This window comes from Schistocerca nitens, chromosome 6 (genome assembly GCF_023898315.1).
Source record: "Schistocerca nitens isolate TAMUIC-IGC-003100 chromosome 6, iqSchNite1.1, whole genome shotgun sequence".
Taxonomy (NCBI): Eukaryota; Metazoa; Arthropoda; class Insecta; order Orthoptera; family Acrididae; genus Schistocerca; species Schistocerca nitens.
Window position 1 is genome coordinate 226736462 of NC_064619.1, and position 17081 is coordinate 226753542.

General features: G+C 44.6%; 1 protein-coding gene across 1 annotated transcript in view; it reads left to right on the forward strand.

Annotated features, from left to right (window-relative positions):
- LOC126263295 (armadillo repeat-containing protein gudu) overlaps positions 1-17081 on the forward strand; it is a 174129-nt gene that overhangs the window by 36857 nt on the left and 120191 nt on the right. Inside the window, exon 4 of the mRNA XM_049960382.1 lies at positions 15841-16089. Coding sequence (XP_049816339.1) covers positions 15841-16089 — 249 coding nt within the window. The remainder of the gene's footprint in view (positions 1-15840; positions 16090-17081) is intronic.

A 17081-nucleotide genomic window follows, 5' to 3' on the forward strand; every position in this document is an offset into this window, starting at 1 on the left:
CACAGCAGCTGGCCGGAGTGGCCGAGCGGTTCTAGGCGCTACAGTCTGGAGCCGAGCGACCGCTACGGTCGCAGGTTCGAATCCTGCCTCGGGCATGGATGTGTGTGCTGTTCTTAGGTTAGTTAGGTTTAATTAGTTCTAAGTTCTAGGAGACTGATGATCTCAGAAGTTAAATCGCATAGTGCTCAGAGCTATTTGAACCATTTCAACCGCACAGCACCACGTATCCACAGTCCCAATCCATGTCCTCCGTGTTTGCCAATTTTAGATTCCCACTGGAGGCCGAACGTAAACATGCATCGGCAATGAAGGTTGTGGGTTGAGTGTCCATGGAGGCGTCCGGTTGGTGCAGTGGTTAAAGCAACTGCCCCGTAAGCAGGAGCTCCCAAGTTCGAGTCTTGGTCCAGCACATATTTTCAGCTTACATAACATGCGTCACTGCTGTGGGTTTTGCGTGGTGTCTGTTCTTTCGGACATGTTCGAAAAAACAGGCACCACGCCTTCATACAAACCTAGTAAAATGACGCCTGCATGTTACATGTACCCAACGCCAAAAAAATAATTTAAAAAAGTTGGACTTCTCGTGTATTGACATTGTTTGCTAGCAACCTCAGTTGCAAGTGAGTTTATACAATGCTTAGGCTGAATGTCGGTACAGGTTTCCTACAGCTAAGGACTTGATTAGGTTACATACACTGATCGCTCCGTAGACTCACAGGGAGGAGATTTTCGAGTGCGTGAAAAAGAAAGATAAATATACATCATACACATTTTGCAAAAGAATCAGTATGGTAATCAACGGATCCTAAGTGTATTGTTTATCGAGAATGTGGCAAAGAAGAAAAAAGTTCATTAATAACTTCATTTAAAATCTTCTCGAAAACATTTAAATGTATATATTCTAGAGTGTACAAGATAAATCCTAGGTTATTACGGTCGAAGATCGTCACAGAATAATATGCATGGCTCCCTTCACATCTCGCATTAATCAGCTAAAGCAGTGCTGAAGACATTCTGAAAGTTGCCTGTCACATTTTCAGCTTTCACTGTGAATTTGTTTCGTTTGTTATTAACTCGCAGGTACACTGCAAAAATTTCTTCTGTAACAAGATAATGATTTCTGTCAATGATCTCTATATTACCTGCATGTAGGTCTCTGATGTCAAAGCATAGAACTTCTGCGTGCCTAGAGATTCTCGCCATCTGCATAGTCCGCCATGCTGTGGTTAGGGAGAAGAAAAAAAATTATCTGTCCGTACGTAATAAAGAATTGTTTACTTATTAATTGCTTTGAACTTTATATCAATAAGCGATTTTATAGGCTGTTGTGGGAGCTTCATCGAAAAGTATTTTCTATTTGCGTTCTCGTGACGTTTCGTGGCAGCTATGTTATAATAAGACAAGAAACGATATACGAGCATATTCGACCAGCACGTTCAACATCCGGGTAGTAGCCTATGGAGGTCACTGAGATGCTTACATCCTTCAGGATTACGAACACAAGATAGACAGTTACAGCCGCAAACAAACATAAGAACAAAAAAATCGTTCAAATGGCTCTGCGCACTATGGGACTTAACATCGGATGTCATCAGTCCCCTAGAACTTAGAACTACTTAAACCTAACTAACCTAAGGACATCACACACATCCATGCCCGAGGCAGGATTCGAACCTGCGACCGTAGCAGTCGCGCGGCTCCGGACTGAAGCGCCTAGGACCGCTCGGCCACCGCGGCCGGCAAACATAAGAACACGAAAAATATTAGTCACTTAATGAAATGAAAGTAATGGGACAACCGAGGCAATTAGGGTGTTTTGGGCGGGGCACGGGGAGACTCTAATACCACAATAAGACTAACATTATTCCAAGACAACCACGCAATCGAAAAATAACACACACGAATTCCTCCAGAATAAACCGAACAAAAACACACAACTGGAACTGAATATTGCTCTTGACCTATCGAGCTTAAAGGAAAATTACGATTCCAGTCACCCACCAGCCCCCCCCTCCCCCCCCCTACAAACCATAATAATCAGTATCGCAACTACTTATTGTGTCAGACCATGTGATACACAGCAGCGAGAGACGTTGTGTATATATGATACGCACTACTCTAAATTACATACCACCAAATTGAAACACAGCATTAAGCAATGACTGCTTTGTGTCGGGCGTATGGCTTACGGTATGACTTGATCGCCAAATGACGCAGCGAGAGGAATCTACATATTAGCAGCTGAGTTAACCGATCTCTACCGATTCAGTACTATGGAGACGAAAAGCCAAGAAAATGTGGGCGCACTGTACTGGGATTGAGGATATCTCTTGCAGAGGTGCAGAGACGATAAAGCTGACACATCTTATTTAATGATTCACAAGCACGAATGACCATTTCAACTTGCATTTCACTCCATTAAACAGACACCTATGATTTAAAAGGCAAATTTGGTTTCGAACAAAATATAGTTTAATGCATAAAATCCGTTTATAATGCTTTAGAAATTCTTATAAAATTAATAATATATGTTACTCAGCTTGTCTACTGTTATGTATATGAGTGAAGACAGAAAGCACTTGACATAGTAACTTTGTAGGAAAATGTCTAATGGTAGTATCCTGAGTTTTCTGTACCGGTAATTACTAGATTTGTAAAACTCACTTTTCTCCAATACCAACTGTCTCAAATAAGCATTGGTAAATAGTCTGAATGATTAGTTTGCAAATAAAATTACCCTGAATATAAGTTTTGTATCGAAGATCTTCATGTTCATTAAACATGCATGCTTGTGAGAATTTATGTTATGCGTCCGCATAAATAAGCAATGGACATGCATTTGGGCACCAAGGATTGGCAAAAATCAGATGCTGTTTTATGGCTTACCTTTTGACTGCTATCGTTGCTTCGCGTTCTTACTGCATTTCACGGTTATCCTAGGATTGTGCTGACTGGGTACGGAAACATCCGTGTTGCTCACTGTTCTATTCGTCTCAGACTGGTGCTAAGCAACGGCGCAGATCGTTGGAGAGACCCCTGTCTTGTTGAGGACTACGTCACGTCGCGATTTATGTCGTTTACTCTTAGAGCATAAGCGTAAAATTATCGTCGAATAATTAAAGAAAGTATCCAGCGATAGTAGAAGGGGCGTAATTGGGCTGTAACTCCTGTGGCACTATCCCCGAGGAAAGTCTATCCTGGCGCAGGAAGGAAAGAAATAAGAAAAATTAAAATGAGAAGGAAAGGTGGAAAAATTAATAAAATCGGTCTCTGTATTGAATTAATCAAAAATGTTTCAAATGGCTCTGATCACTATGGGACTTAGCATCTGAGGTCATCAGTCCCCTAGAACGTAGAACTACTTAAACCTAACTAACCTAAGGACATCACACACATCCATGCCCGAGGCAGGATTCGAACCTGCGACCGTAGCAGCAAATCTATAGAACGAAAGGCACAAAATGTGAGCAAGTGTTTCGATTAAGGCTATGACGGAAGATTCATCATGAGTGGGTACGCAATGATGTGCAAAAATGAATCGAGTCACAATTTGAATTTAGTCCTTAAAAGTGCTGCAGAAACTAAGAGGCTAATCAAAAAGTAGCCCTGTATTTCGGAACAATTAAACACATCTACGTGTTTTTTGGTAGATTAATTCGGGGGAGTGGACCAAACAGTGAGGACATCGGTCTGTTTTTTCGGTCTCAGCGTGCTACAAATATTATGAATGACATGGGGGCGACCTTCTGTTGAGTTGGGAATGAAGTGGGTATCCTTGAGGATGAGGGGTTTCACTTCAGGTACTTCCCTCAGGATTCCTTCGTAGTTAAGACCCTGAGGCTGTAGTAGTAATAGAAGGCACCATGACAGCCCTGAGGTAGTGAACATTATTGCAGATCACCTGCATCTCTTCATGCTTAATGTTTTCCTCGTCGGCTGTGGCGTCTTCCAGCAGGATAATTGTCATACATAAAACATTCTCGGTTTTCAAGCCGCGTCAATTCGAATAACATCGTCGAGCTTTCGGTGACCATCTCCGCCATCGTCGTCAGGAGTTCACTGACTGCCGGTGCTGCTACGGTTTCTCGCTTATATAGGCATGATGACATCAGCAGCAGCCAATCAGATAGACCCAGTGCGGTTCGCGCGCGCAAGTCGACCCGGGTAGCTGCCTGTGGCAGCACCGGTGACGTCAGGTGGTGCCAGGGGCAGGCGCCACGTTTGAAACTGCCGCTCCCGCGTCGCGCATCTGTCTTCGCTTTCTTTCGGCTGAGTGTGTACCCCTGGTGTCTGTTGAAATTGTTGTTGTTTAACCGAATCTCGGGCGCTTCCTTTATAACGGAGACCAATACGGTATTCAGCAGGTGGACATATTTTGGGTCACCAGTACACCGTCTGTCCGCAAAGTTCCGAGGCTGATTTTATTCCAGGCGTATGAGTGATGTTAGCACAATAACTACAGCGCCAACTTGAACTAACAATTCTATAAACAGCAGATGTGCACGTGAGCAGGCAATGTTAAGTAGTGGACGTGAGTTGTGTCAAAAATCACAATGAAGCAACACCTCTGAATCAAGTGTTCGTGACGTTCTCCATAATGTCTTCTGTCCCACAGATTGTGTCTCCCGAACAAAAACAACGAAGCATCGGCACCTGCCACGACTTGACTGGAATGCAAAATGCGGACATTTCTTTTCTGGAATAATCATACGGGTGACGAGACTTGGTGTTATCAATAAGAACCTTCCATAAAACAACAACGAGCAGTAATTCATTTGAAGGTTCAACGCTTTCACGACATAACAGAAATTCAGTCCAATGTGACGTGCGAGTTGGAGCATCCCAAAGAACAATTTCATATAGCTGTGTGAAGGTTCTGTGCGTTGTACGAAAGTTGGGCAGACTATGTAGAACACCTCACGCATTATAACCACCATCTTAACATTTCTCTGTTTTTTTTTTTCCCAGTGTCGTAACTTCCTGGACTGACTGACAAACACATCAAGACGTCTACGTTCAAAGTTTTTATCTCGCCTCAGAAAAGAAATTTGTTTCCAGCTCTACATGATATTTATTTAGAGCTGAGTAAGTATACGGCACAATGACGACATGCCAAAGTTAAAATATCTACCAATGAGATCTGCGTTTTCATTACCATCTAAGACCTTTCTCTTCTCTTTTGAATCATCAGTCTTCTGAGTAGTTTGATGCCACCCGCCACGAATCCCTCTCCACCGCCATCCTCTTTATCTCAGAGGAGCACTTGCAACCTACGTAATCAATTATTTTATGGGTTTATTCCAGTCTCTGTCTTCCTGTGCAGTTTTTGCCCTCTACAGCTACCTTTAGTACCATGGAAGTCATTCCTTGATGTCTTAACAGATGTCCCATCATCTCTGTCCCTTTCCCTTGTCAGTGTTTTCCACATATTCCCTACCTCTCCGATCCTGCGCAGAATCTTCTTTATTCCTTACCTTATCAGTCAACCTCATTTTCAACATTCTTCTGTAGCACCATATCTCAAATGTTTCGATTCTCTTTTGTTCCGGTTTTTCCACAGTTCGTGTTTCATTACCATACAACGTATATTCTCACAATTTCTTCCTCAAATTCAGTCCTATGTTTGACAATAGTAGATTTCTCTTTGTCGGGAATTCCCTTTTTCCCAGTGCTAGTCTGCTTTTGATGTCATCCTTGCTCCGTCCGTCATCGGTTATTTTGCTGCATAGGTAGTAGAGTTTTTTAACTATCTACTTCGTGACCATCAATCCTGATGTTAAGTTTTACGCTGGTCTCATTTCTGCTACTTCTCATTACTTTCGTCTTTCTTAGATTTACTGTCAATCCATATTCTGTACTCATCAAGCTGTTCATTTCATTCAGCAGATCATGCAGTTGTCCTTCACTTTCACTCAGATAGCAATGTCATCAGTGAATCGTATCGTCGATATCCTTTCACCTTGAATTTTAATTCCACCTCTGAACCTTTCTTTTATTTCCGTCATTGCTTCCTCGATGTACAGATTGAACATAGATGCCAAAGACTACATCCCTGTCTTACACCCTTTTTAATCCGAGCACTTCGTTCTTGGTCGTCCATTCTCATTATTCCCTCTTGACCCTTGTACATGTTCTATATTACCCGTTTCTCCCTTTAGCTTACCCCTATTTTTCTCGGAATTTCGAACATCTTGCACCATCTTTCATTGTCGAGTGCTTTTTATAAGTAGTCAAATCCTATGAACGTGTCCTGATTTTTCTTTAGTTTTGCTTCCATTATCAACCGCAACGTCAGAATTGCATCTTTGGTGAATTTACCTTTCATAAAGCCGTCATCTAATTCATCCTCAATTTCCTTTTCCGTTCTTCTGTATATTATTTTTGTCAGCAACTTGGATGCATGAGCTGTTAAGCTGATTGTGCGATAATTCTCACATTTATCTCCTCTTTAAGCCTTCGGAAGTGTGTGGATACTTTTCCGAAAGTCAGATGGTATGTCGCCACACTCATGCATTCTACACACCAACGTGAATAGCCGTTTTGTTGTCACTTCTCCCAATGATTTTAGAACCTAAGATGAAATGTTATCTATCCCTTCTGCCTCTTTTGATCTTAAGTCCTCCAAAGCTCTCTTTAATTCTGATTCTTATACTGGATCCCCTACTTTTCCTAAATCGACTCCTGTTTCTTCTTCTACCACATAAGACAACATTCCCCCCCCCCCCCCCCCCCATAGAGGCCTTCAGTGTGCTCTTTCCACCCATCCGCTCTCTCGCCAGCATTTAACAGTACGATTCCCTTTGCACTCTTAATGTTACCACCCTTGCTTTTAATTTCACCGAAGGTTATTTTGACCTTCATATATGCTGAGTCAGTCCTTCCCACAATCATTTCTTTCCCCATTTCTTCACACTTTTCATGAAGCCATTTCGTCTTAGCTTCCCTGCACTTTCTGTTTATTTCATTCCTCAGTGACTGTATTCCTGGATTTCCCTGAGCATTTTTATGCTTTCTTCTTTCATCGACCAGTTGAAGTATTTCTTCTGTTACCCATTGTTCCTTCGCAGTTACCTTCTTTGTGCCTATGTTTTTCCTTGCCACTTCTGTGATTACCCTTTTTAGATACTGCCTACTGAGCTATTCCTTATTGCTGTATCTATAGCCTTAGAGAACTTCAAGTTTATCTCTTCATTCCTTAGTATTTTCGTATCCCACTTCTTAGCGTATTGATTCTTCCTGACTAATCTCTTAAACTTCAGCCTACTCTTCATTGTGACCTGAGTCTATCTGTTCCTGGGTATGCCTTACAATCCAGTATCTAATTTCGGAATCTTTTTCCAAGTGTACCTCCTCCTCTCGTGATTCTTGAACGGAGTATTCGCTATTACTAGCTCAAATTTATTAAAGAACTCAATTAGTCTTTCTCCTCCCTCATTTCTTGCCCCCCTTAACTATTAGATTCTCATCTCCCTTTACGTACTGAATTACCCTTTCAATATCCTTATATACTTTCTCTATCTCTTCATCTTCAGCTTGCAAGGTCGGCATGTACACGTGAACTATCGTTGTCGCTGTTAGTTTGCTGTCGATTCTGATAAGAGCAACCCTATAACTGAACTGTTCACAGTAACACACTCTCTGCCCTACCTTCCTATTCATAACGAATCCTACTCCTGTTATACCATTTTCTGATGCTCTTGGCATTACTCTATACTCATCTGACCATAAATCCTTGTCTTCTTTCCATTTCACTTCAGTGATCCCTGCTATATCTAGACTGAGCCTTTGCATTTCTCTTGACATATTTTCTAGCTTACCACCCACGTTCAAGCTTCTGACATTCCACTCCCCGACTACCAGAACGAAGCCCTTTCGTTGATTTTTCAATCTTTTTCTCACGGTCAGTTCCCCTTTGGCAGCCCCCTGTCGGATATCCGAATGGGGGACTATTCCGGAACCTTTTGCCAATGGAGAGAACATTATGACACTTTTCCATTTACAGACTACATGTCCTGTGGATACACGTTATGTGTCTTTACTGCAGTGGTTTCCGTTGCCTTCTGCTTCCTCGTGCTGTTGATCACTGCTGATTCTTCTGCCTTTACAGGCAGGCCTTTATGGCCAACCCAAGGACCTACGGCACTGGAAACATTACACAGCCTGAGGACTTATCATCCCCGATATCAGTCAGCAAGTCAGCAGCTAGTGGTCCATGGTTAGCGTAGCTGCATCTAGGTCGCCACGCGGGGTAGCCGTGTGGTCTAGGGCGACTTTGCACTGTTCACGCGTCTCCCCCCGTCGGAGGTTCGAGTGCTCCCTTGGGCATGGGTGTGTGTGTTGTCCTTAGCGTAAGTTAGTTTAAGTTAGATTAAGTAATGTGTAAGCCTAGGGACCGATGACCTCAGCAGTTTGTTCCCATAGGAAACTCCCACAAATTTTTTGCATCTAGGTCGTGGGGCCCCATCTTCGATTGCTGGTCGGGTCGGAGACTTTCTCCACTCGGCACTGGGTGTGTGTGTGTTGTCCTCACCATTCATCTCTTCTTCATCATACTCGCAATTGGCCGAAGTAGCGTCTAATAGAAAGACTAGCACAAAATTCTGAACACCAGACGGGTTCTCCCGGCCACTGAAGCCATACGATCTTCTCATTTCATCATGCGTCGAGTAGCGACCGTCAAAGGAAAACGAAGTTTCCACTTCCGAAGCATATCCGCTATATCGCAACCAAATCGCTCACCACCACGTCAAGCGGAGAAAAATCCTTATGCATTCAACCCGAGATCGCACTGAGTCAACCCGGCAGGCCGGACTACAACTGTGGCAAATACGAGACGATCACCTGCGAAACTTCGTGGCGCCTTCCGAAGAAGATCGATTCGTATACGAAGGAACGAGGTCGACACGGAAATCGCCGAATACAATTCGCACAAAAGTGGCTCGATCTAGGGATGAAACAATAAGAGAGCGCATTCTTTGCGAGCTAGTTCTGTGAATGAGGTGAAGAGCAAACAACAATGCTTTCCAATAACTGCCCTTTATAATAAAATTTTCTCGGGCTTCCAGCCGCGTCAGGTGGTTAAAATCCCACGAGCTTTCGGCCGAGCTCTCCTCGGTCGTTGTCAAGTGGTAAGACTGACTGCTGTGTCGCCTTGGCAGCGTCGTTATATAGCCGCACTGCTGGCTGTGACGTCACTGGTGCTCTCTTCCTCGCCGTATATGGTAATGTTTTCATCCCGCGTCCGTCGAGCCCTTTTTAACATCGCGATAGCCGGGTCCCAGGCTGCGCAGAGCTGCAAACCTCTGTCCTTGTTGATGGTGTTTTCAGAGGTTTTTATTTGAATAGCTTCTGTTATGACGCTATCCCAAAATCCGTTCGTCTTCATAACGACAGATGTTTCGTCGAATAAAATTCGGTGGCCATTTTCTAAGGCCTGTTCTGCCACGGCTGATTTTTCTGGAGAGCGTAGGCGTAAGCACCTCTCGTGTTCCGTCCGGTGTTGCTCCACAGTGCGTACTGTTTGGTCGACGTAGTAAAAGCTACACTGACATGGCATCTTGTACACTCCAGGCGTCTCCGATAGGAGACGAGGTACTGGCAGAAGTAAAGCTGTGAGGACTGGTTGTGATTCGTCCTTGGGTAGCTCAGATGGTAGGGCACTTGCCCGCGAAAGGCAAAGGTCTCGAGTTCGAGTCTCGGTCCGGCACACAGTTTTAATCTGCCAGGAAGCTTCATATTAGCGCATACTGCAGAGTGAAAAAAATCTCAGTCTGATAGCCGTGTGTTGGTTACAAGGAGGCCAGCTGAGAGCCTGCAACCAACCTGCCTGCGCGGTAGACACACTGGACCCACACATGGAGTTATTGTCTAGTGTGTGATTTTGTATGACAGCAGTAGCACTCTCGTGGGTATTCCAGGCACCATGACTGCAAATTTGTACGTCGATCTGGTGACTCGACCTGTTGTGCTGCCATTTCAACAGAGCGTCGACATGTTACCTTGGCCTGCCCGATCACCAGCTCTGTCTCCAATTGAGCATACATGGGACACCATCGGACGACAACTTCAGCGTCTTCCACAAGCAGCAGTAAACGTCCCTGTGTCGAACGACCAAGTGCAAGCAGGCATGGAACTCCAGCCCACGAAGTGACATCCGGCACCAGCGTTTCACATTTGCAACGGCTTATCTCGTGCTTACATTAATCTGTGATCTCGCAACGTTAATCACTTAAATGTGCTACCTAAACAAATGCATCCGCGCAGTTTCATTACTCTACATTAATTATTTTTTGGTGTTGCGATTTTTTTCCGCCAATGCGTGTGTAGGAGACTAGGTACTGGCAGAAGTAAAGTTGTGAGGACGGGGAGTGAGTCGTGCTTGGGTAGCTCAGATGGTAGAGCACTTGCCCTCGAAAGGCAAAGGTCCCGAGTTCGAGTCTCTGTCCGGCACACAGTTTTAATCTGCCAGGAAGTTTCAACACACGGCTATCACTGGCACCGAGGCAGAACCAGCTTTCATCAGAAAACACAACAGACCTCCGCTCTGCCCCCCCCCCCTCCCTATTAGCTCTCGCTTGACACCACTGAAGTCGCAAATGGCGGTGGTTTTGTTTTGATTTAAATGTATAGTACAGAGACATGATGGATTCTTGTGCTGCTATTTCGGGCGTATTCTTCGGTCAAACAAAGATTTATGCTTTTTATAGATTATAAAACATGGATTATTACTTGATCAATTTGCTTTTATCATGTTAAGCGCCACTACGTAATTTTATACAGCAATTTCGTGGGGCAGTGATTCTCTCGACTTATCTAACATGTTAAATTAGTGTGCAGTTTCAGAAAACTGCCAATCAGTAACAGCTGTTATTGTCCAGTGGCCGAAAGGCGGGGGACAAGAGAGCGTATCCATCACTTTGGCCCAGGTAAATGCTTCCGCGAAACGGTTGCCGCAGGTCTCCAAGTCCGTGTATCTTCGGACACCCTGTAGATCAGTACATGGAAAGCTGGTACAATAGTTATAATCAAATAACCATAGAAATAAATTAAAGTATTTCTGCTGTCCCCAAATGTCTGTATGCCCGTAGAAATACGCTTAAGTCTAAAACCACATCATATTCTGTCAAAATGAGCATATACAATGCCGTTGTACGCCCTACTGTCCTCTATGGTTCAGAAAACTGGACACTAACTAAAAGGAAGATGCAAAGGCTTCTAACTCTTGAAAGAATACCATGATAAGAATATGGGGACCGGTAAGATGGTTCAAATGGCTCTAAGCACTATGGGACTTAACATCTGAGGTCATCAGTCCCCTAGACTTAGAACTACTTAAACCTAACTAACCTAAGGACATTACACACATCCATGACTGAGGCAGGATTCGAACCTGCGACCGTAGCAGCAGCGCGGTTCCGGACTGAAGCGACTAGAACCGCTCGGCCACAGCGGCCGGCCGACCGGTATGAGAGGGAGATATTTCAAAAGCAATAAAGAACAATGAAATTTACGAGATTGTGAACCAGCCCAACGACTTACAATATTTAAAGAGCAGACGACGTCAACGGGCAGTCATATAATCCATATGCCAGAGACTTACCTTGCTAAACAAGCTTTCAATGCCTACATTACAATCAAAAGACCAACGGGTAGGCCAAGACTCGGGTGTGCTGGTGGCATAATGAAAGATGCGGTAACTTCGAATGTAGTCAGTTTGGACGTTGTTTAACTTAAGACACTAGGTAGTTATAATTAACGTGTAGCTAGTCACAGAGCTCCAGAGTGGGCTGTAATTACTGTGTGGCAGCGAAACTTGGTAGATATTCTAATGCGGTAATGCGGAATTGAAAAAATAGTTCCAGTTTTGGCCACCATGTGAAAATCTGGTGCTGTGAATGCAAGAAAGACGTATAGAAATGTCTTCATGTGTAATCGATGAGGAAGAGGACTCAAGCAGAAAAGGTCAAACATGTGAGAAACGTTTAATGTTCATTTTATTATTAATTTCCACTTACACTGTTTGTTCAGTATGAGCACCGGCGACGTCGGCGAGATGGTGTACAGCACCAGAACAAAATTGGAGCTACCTTTTTTCTAGCGTAAATCAGTTCCGCATTAATGCAATAACATAGCTACTATGTTCCGCTGTGTCCACCTCAATGGCTGAATGGTCAGCGCGAGGGAATGCCATGCTAAGGGGCACTGGTTCGATTCCCAGTTGGGTCGGTAACTTTCTCCGCTCAGGGACCGGGTGTTGTGTTGTCCTCACCATCATCATGTCATCCCCATCGGCGCGCAAGTCGCCGAAGTGGTGTCAACTCAAAAGACTTGCACCAGGCGACTGGTCTACCCGACAAGAAGTACTAGCCACACGACATTTCGTTTCATTTCAGTTCCGCTGCCACACAAGGACATGTAGACATGTCCAAAGAGGATTAATTATAACCACCTGGTACACATTGAGGCGACAAAAGCCGTGGGATACCTCCTAACATCATGTCGAACTTCCTTTTGCCCGGTGCAGTACAGAAGCTCGATGTGGGATTGACTCGAGATGTCGTTGGAAGTCCCATGCAGAAATAATGAGCCATGCTGCCTCTATAGCCATCCGTAACTGCGTAAGCGTTGCCGGTGCAGGATTTTGTGCACGATCTGACTTCTCCATTATGTCACATAAAAGTTCGATGGGGTTCATATCGGGCGATTTGGTTGGCCAAATTATTCACTCGAATTGTCCAGAATTTTCTTCAAATCAGTCATGAGTAGATGTGTCCCAGTTACATGGCACATTGTCATCCATAATATTAAGTCCATGAATTGCTGCATGTGGTCTCTAAGTAGCCGAACATAACCATTTCCAGTGAAAGATTGGTTCAGCAGAACCAGAGGAAGTAGTTCATTCTATGTAAACACAGCCCACGCCATTACGGAGCCATCACCAGCTTGCACAGTGGCTTGTTAACAACTTGTGTTCACAGCTTTGTGGGGTCTGCGTCACACATGAAACCTTCAGTCCGGAACCGCGCGACTGCTATGATCGCAGGTTCGAATCCTGCCTTAGGCATGGATGTGTGTGATGTCCGTAGGTTAGTTAGGTTTATGTACTTCTAAGTACTAGGGGACTGGTGACCTCAGATGTTAAGTCCCTTAGTGCTCAGAGCCATTTGAGTCATTTTCAACACATGAAACCTACCATCAGCTCTTACCAACTGAAATTGGGACTCGTCTGACTGGGCCACATTTTTCCAGCCATCTGCAGTAGAACTGATACGGTCACGAATCCAGGAGAGGCACTGCAGGCGATGTCGTGCTGTTAATAAAGGCACTCGCGTCATTCGTCTGCTGCCATAACCTATTAACGCCAAATTTTGTTGCACTGTCCTCACAGATATGTTCGTCATACGTCTAACATCGATATCCGCCGTTATTTCATGCTGTGTTACTTGTCTGTTAGCACTAACATCTCTACTCAAACGCCACTGCTCTCGGTCGTTAAGTGAAGGCCGTTGGCCACTGCACCGTCAGTGGTGAGAGGCAGTGCCTGAAATTTGGCATTCTCGGCCCGCTCTTGACACCGTGTATCTTGGAATATTGAATAACCTGACGATTTCCGAAATGGAATGTCCCATGCGTCTTCCTCCAACCAGCATTCCACGTTCAAAGTGTGTTGATTCCCGCCGTGCTGTCATAATCACGTCGGGGACTTTTTCACATGAATTAGTTGACTACAATGACAGCTCCGCCAATGCACTGCCCCTTTATACGGGGTGCTCAGGAAGTCTCTCCGCAGTACCGTATGATTGTTAGCCGCGCGTGCCGTATGCCGCAGTGAATATACTGAAATGAAACTCGGTGAAATACAAGTTATTAATTTATTGAATATTAATTTTTACTTACAAATTTTCACATTAAATTTTGAAAGTGTCCCCCCTGTTGTTGAATACACAATTCAATTCGTCTAATCGTGTTTCCAAACACAAGCTGTAACATTTCTTCTGTAACAGAAGCAGCGAAAGTGGATATTGCAGTTTTCAATTCATCGATGGATTTTGGACGGTTTTTATAGACAGTGCTTTCGCTGCACCCCAGAAGAAAAAGTCAAGTGGCGTTAGGTCAGGCGATCGTGGAGGCCAAAGTCCCTGTGAAATTATGCGATCGCCAAAAATATTATCAAGCAGTGACATTGAAACACGAGCTGTATGCGCGGTTGCACCATATTGTTGAAAATAACCGTTCAGTATTTCACTTAGCACAAGTTCTTCTATGAACGGGGACAGAATATCACTGCAGTATCGTTGTGCGTTTATCGTTTCGCTGAAAAATATGGGACCCACAATCCGACGTCTAGAAATTGCAATCCAAACTCCTATTTTCACAGAATGAAGTGGTTCCTCATGAATACACAATGGATTTGCAGTACTCCACGTACGAGAATTTTGCGAGTTCATGTACCCGGATAAATGAAACCACGCCTCATCAGTGAAAAAAGGTTCATTAAGAATATCCCTTCCATTTTGTTGGACGAAATTTTTGAAGCAGTCTTTTGCCATGATCAGTATTTTTCAGTTCTTGCACGACTGTCACTTTGTATGGGAAAAGTTCTAATTTAAAAAAAAAAAATGTTCAAATATGTGTGAAATCTTACGGGACTTAACTGCTAAGGTCATCAGTCCCTCAGCCGGCCGGTGTGGCCGAGCGGTTCTAGGCGCATCTGTCTGGAAACGCGCGACCGCTACGGTCGCAGGTTCGAATCATGCCTCGGGCATGGATGTGTGTAATGTCCTTAGGTTAGTTAGGTTTAAGTAGTTCTAAGTTCTAGGGGACTGATGACCTCAGAAGTTAAGTCCCATAGTGCTCAGAGCCATTTGAACTATTTGAACCATCAGTCCCTAAGCTTACACATTACTTAACCTAAATTATCCTAAGGACAAACACACACACCCATGCCCGAGGGAGGACTCGAACCTCCGCTGGGACCAACCACACAGTTCATGACTGCAGCGCCAAGACCGCTCGGCTATTCCCGCGCGGCTCTAATTTTTTCCTTACAGCTGTGTGGGCCGTTCTGACACTAACATCGATTTCCTGGGCGAGTTTTCTTACTGACTTGTTCGGACTCGTGGACATTTTATCGGAAATATCGAGTACTTTATCCTCAGACAAAACGCTAGGACGAGCACCTCTCGGTGCATCTGTCACTGAACCTGTACTTCGAAATTTGTTAGCCAAATCTCGCACAGTATCGCGATGTCGGAACATTGTCTCCGGGAAAACTGAATTAAATGCTTGACGAACTGAGACTGTGTGTTTACCGCCAGCTTTGAACACTTGTTCGCCTAAAACCACACATTCTTCAATGGTTAGCATTTTAACAGTGACAATAACGGCAGAGGGCAAAGGAACTAAACTTAAACGTTCATGTCAACACGGAACGACGCACACCAACGATACTACTGACGCTCGCTGAGATAAACGGAACAGTGGAATGCTGGGAGAGTCCACTTGAAGGGAAGTAACCCAGGCAGGCGAACAATCATACGGCACGCGGAGCTAACAATCATACGGCACTGCAGAGAGACTTTTTGAACACCGCGTACCTTGTGTACGCGAAACTACCGCTATCTGTGTACATGCATATCCTATTCGCTATCCCATGACCTTCGTCACCTCAGTGTAAATGCTTTGGCCATTGTGTGTGTGTGTGTGTGTGTGTGTGTGTGTGTGTGTGTGTGTGTCGGGGTGACCATGAACTGCATGATGCCCCCTTGTCGCCGCGCACGGACGTAGCAACGGGCAGAGGGAAGAGAGAGCTCAAGACTTTGGTACGTGTTGCGTCCGCAGGTGGACCTGCTGGACGTGAGCCCGGCGGCGCTGTGCTCGCCGCTGGAGTCGTTGTCGGCCGACGACCAGCAGCAGGTGGACGTGGCGCGCGCCGGAGCGAAGGCGCTGTGGTCGCTGTCGCAGTCCGTCAAGAACAAGGAGGCCATGCGCAGGACGGGCTGCGTGCGTCTGCTCGCCAAGCTGCTCAAGTCCTGCCACCAGGACGTCGTCGTGCCCATCATGGGCACCATCCAGCAGTGCGCCTCGGAGGTGAGTTTGGGACAAGGCCCCTAAACGGTTAAACCAGTTGAGATCGACAGGAAGTGCAAAATGGCTAAGCAGGGATGGCTAGAGGACAAATGTAAGGATGTAGAGGCTTATCTCACTAGGGGTAAGATAGATACTGCCTACAGGAAAATTAAAGAGACCTTTGGAGAAAAGAGAACCACTTGTATGAATATTAAGAGCTCAGATGGAAACCCATTTCTAAGCAAAGAAGGGAAGGCAGAAAGGTGGAAGGAGTATATAGAGGGTTTATACAAGGGCGATGTACTTGAGGACAATATTATGGAAATGGAAGAGGATGTAGACGAAGACGAAATGGGAGATAAGATACTGCGTGAAGAGTTTGACAGAGCACTGAAAGACCTGAGTCGAAACAAGGCCCCGGGAGTAGACAACATTCCATTAGAACTACTGATGGCCTTGGGAGAGCCAGTCATGACAAAACTCTACCATCTGGTGAGCAAGATGTATGAAACAGGCGAAATATCCTCAGATATCAAGAAGAATATAATAATTCCAATCCCAAAGAAAGCAGGTGTTGACAGGTGTGAAAATTACCGAACTATCAGTTTAATAAGTCACGGCTGCAAAATACTAACGCGAATTCTTTACAGACGAATGGAAAAACTAGTAGAAGCTGACCTCGGGGAAGATCAGTTTGGATTCCGTAGGAATATTGGAACACGTGAGGCAATACTGACCCTACGACTTATCTTAGAAGCTAGATTAAGGAAAGGCAAGCCTACGTTTCTAGCATTTGTAGACTTAAAGAAAGCTTTTGACAATGTTGACTGGAATACTCTCTTTCAAATTCTGAAGGTGGCAGGGGTAAAATATAGGCAGCGAAAGGCTATTTACAATTTGTATAGAAACCAAATGGCAGTTATAAGAGTTGAGGGGCATGAAAGGGAAGCAGTGGTTGGGAAAGGAGTGAGACAGGGTTGTAGCCTCTCCCCGATGTTATTCAATCTGTATAT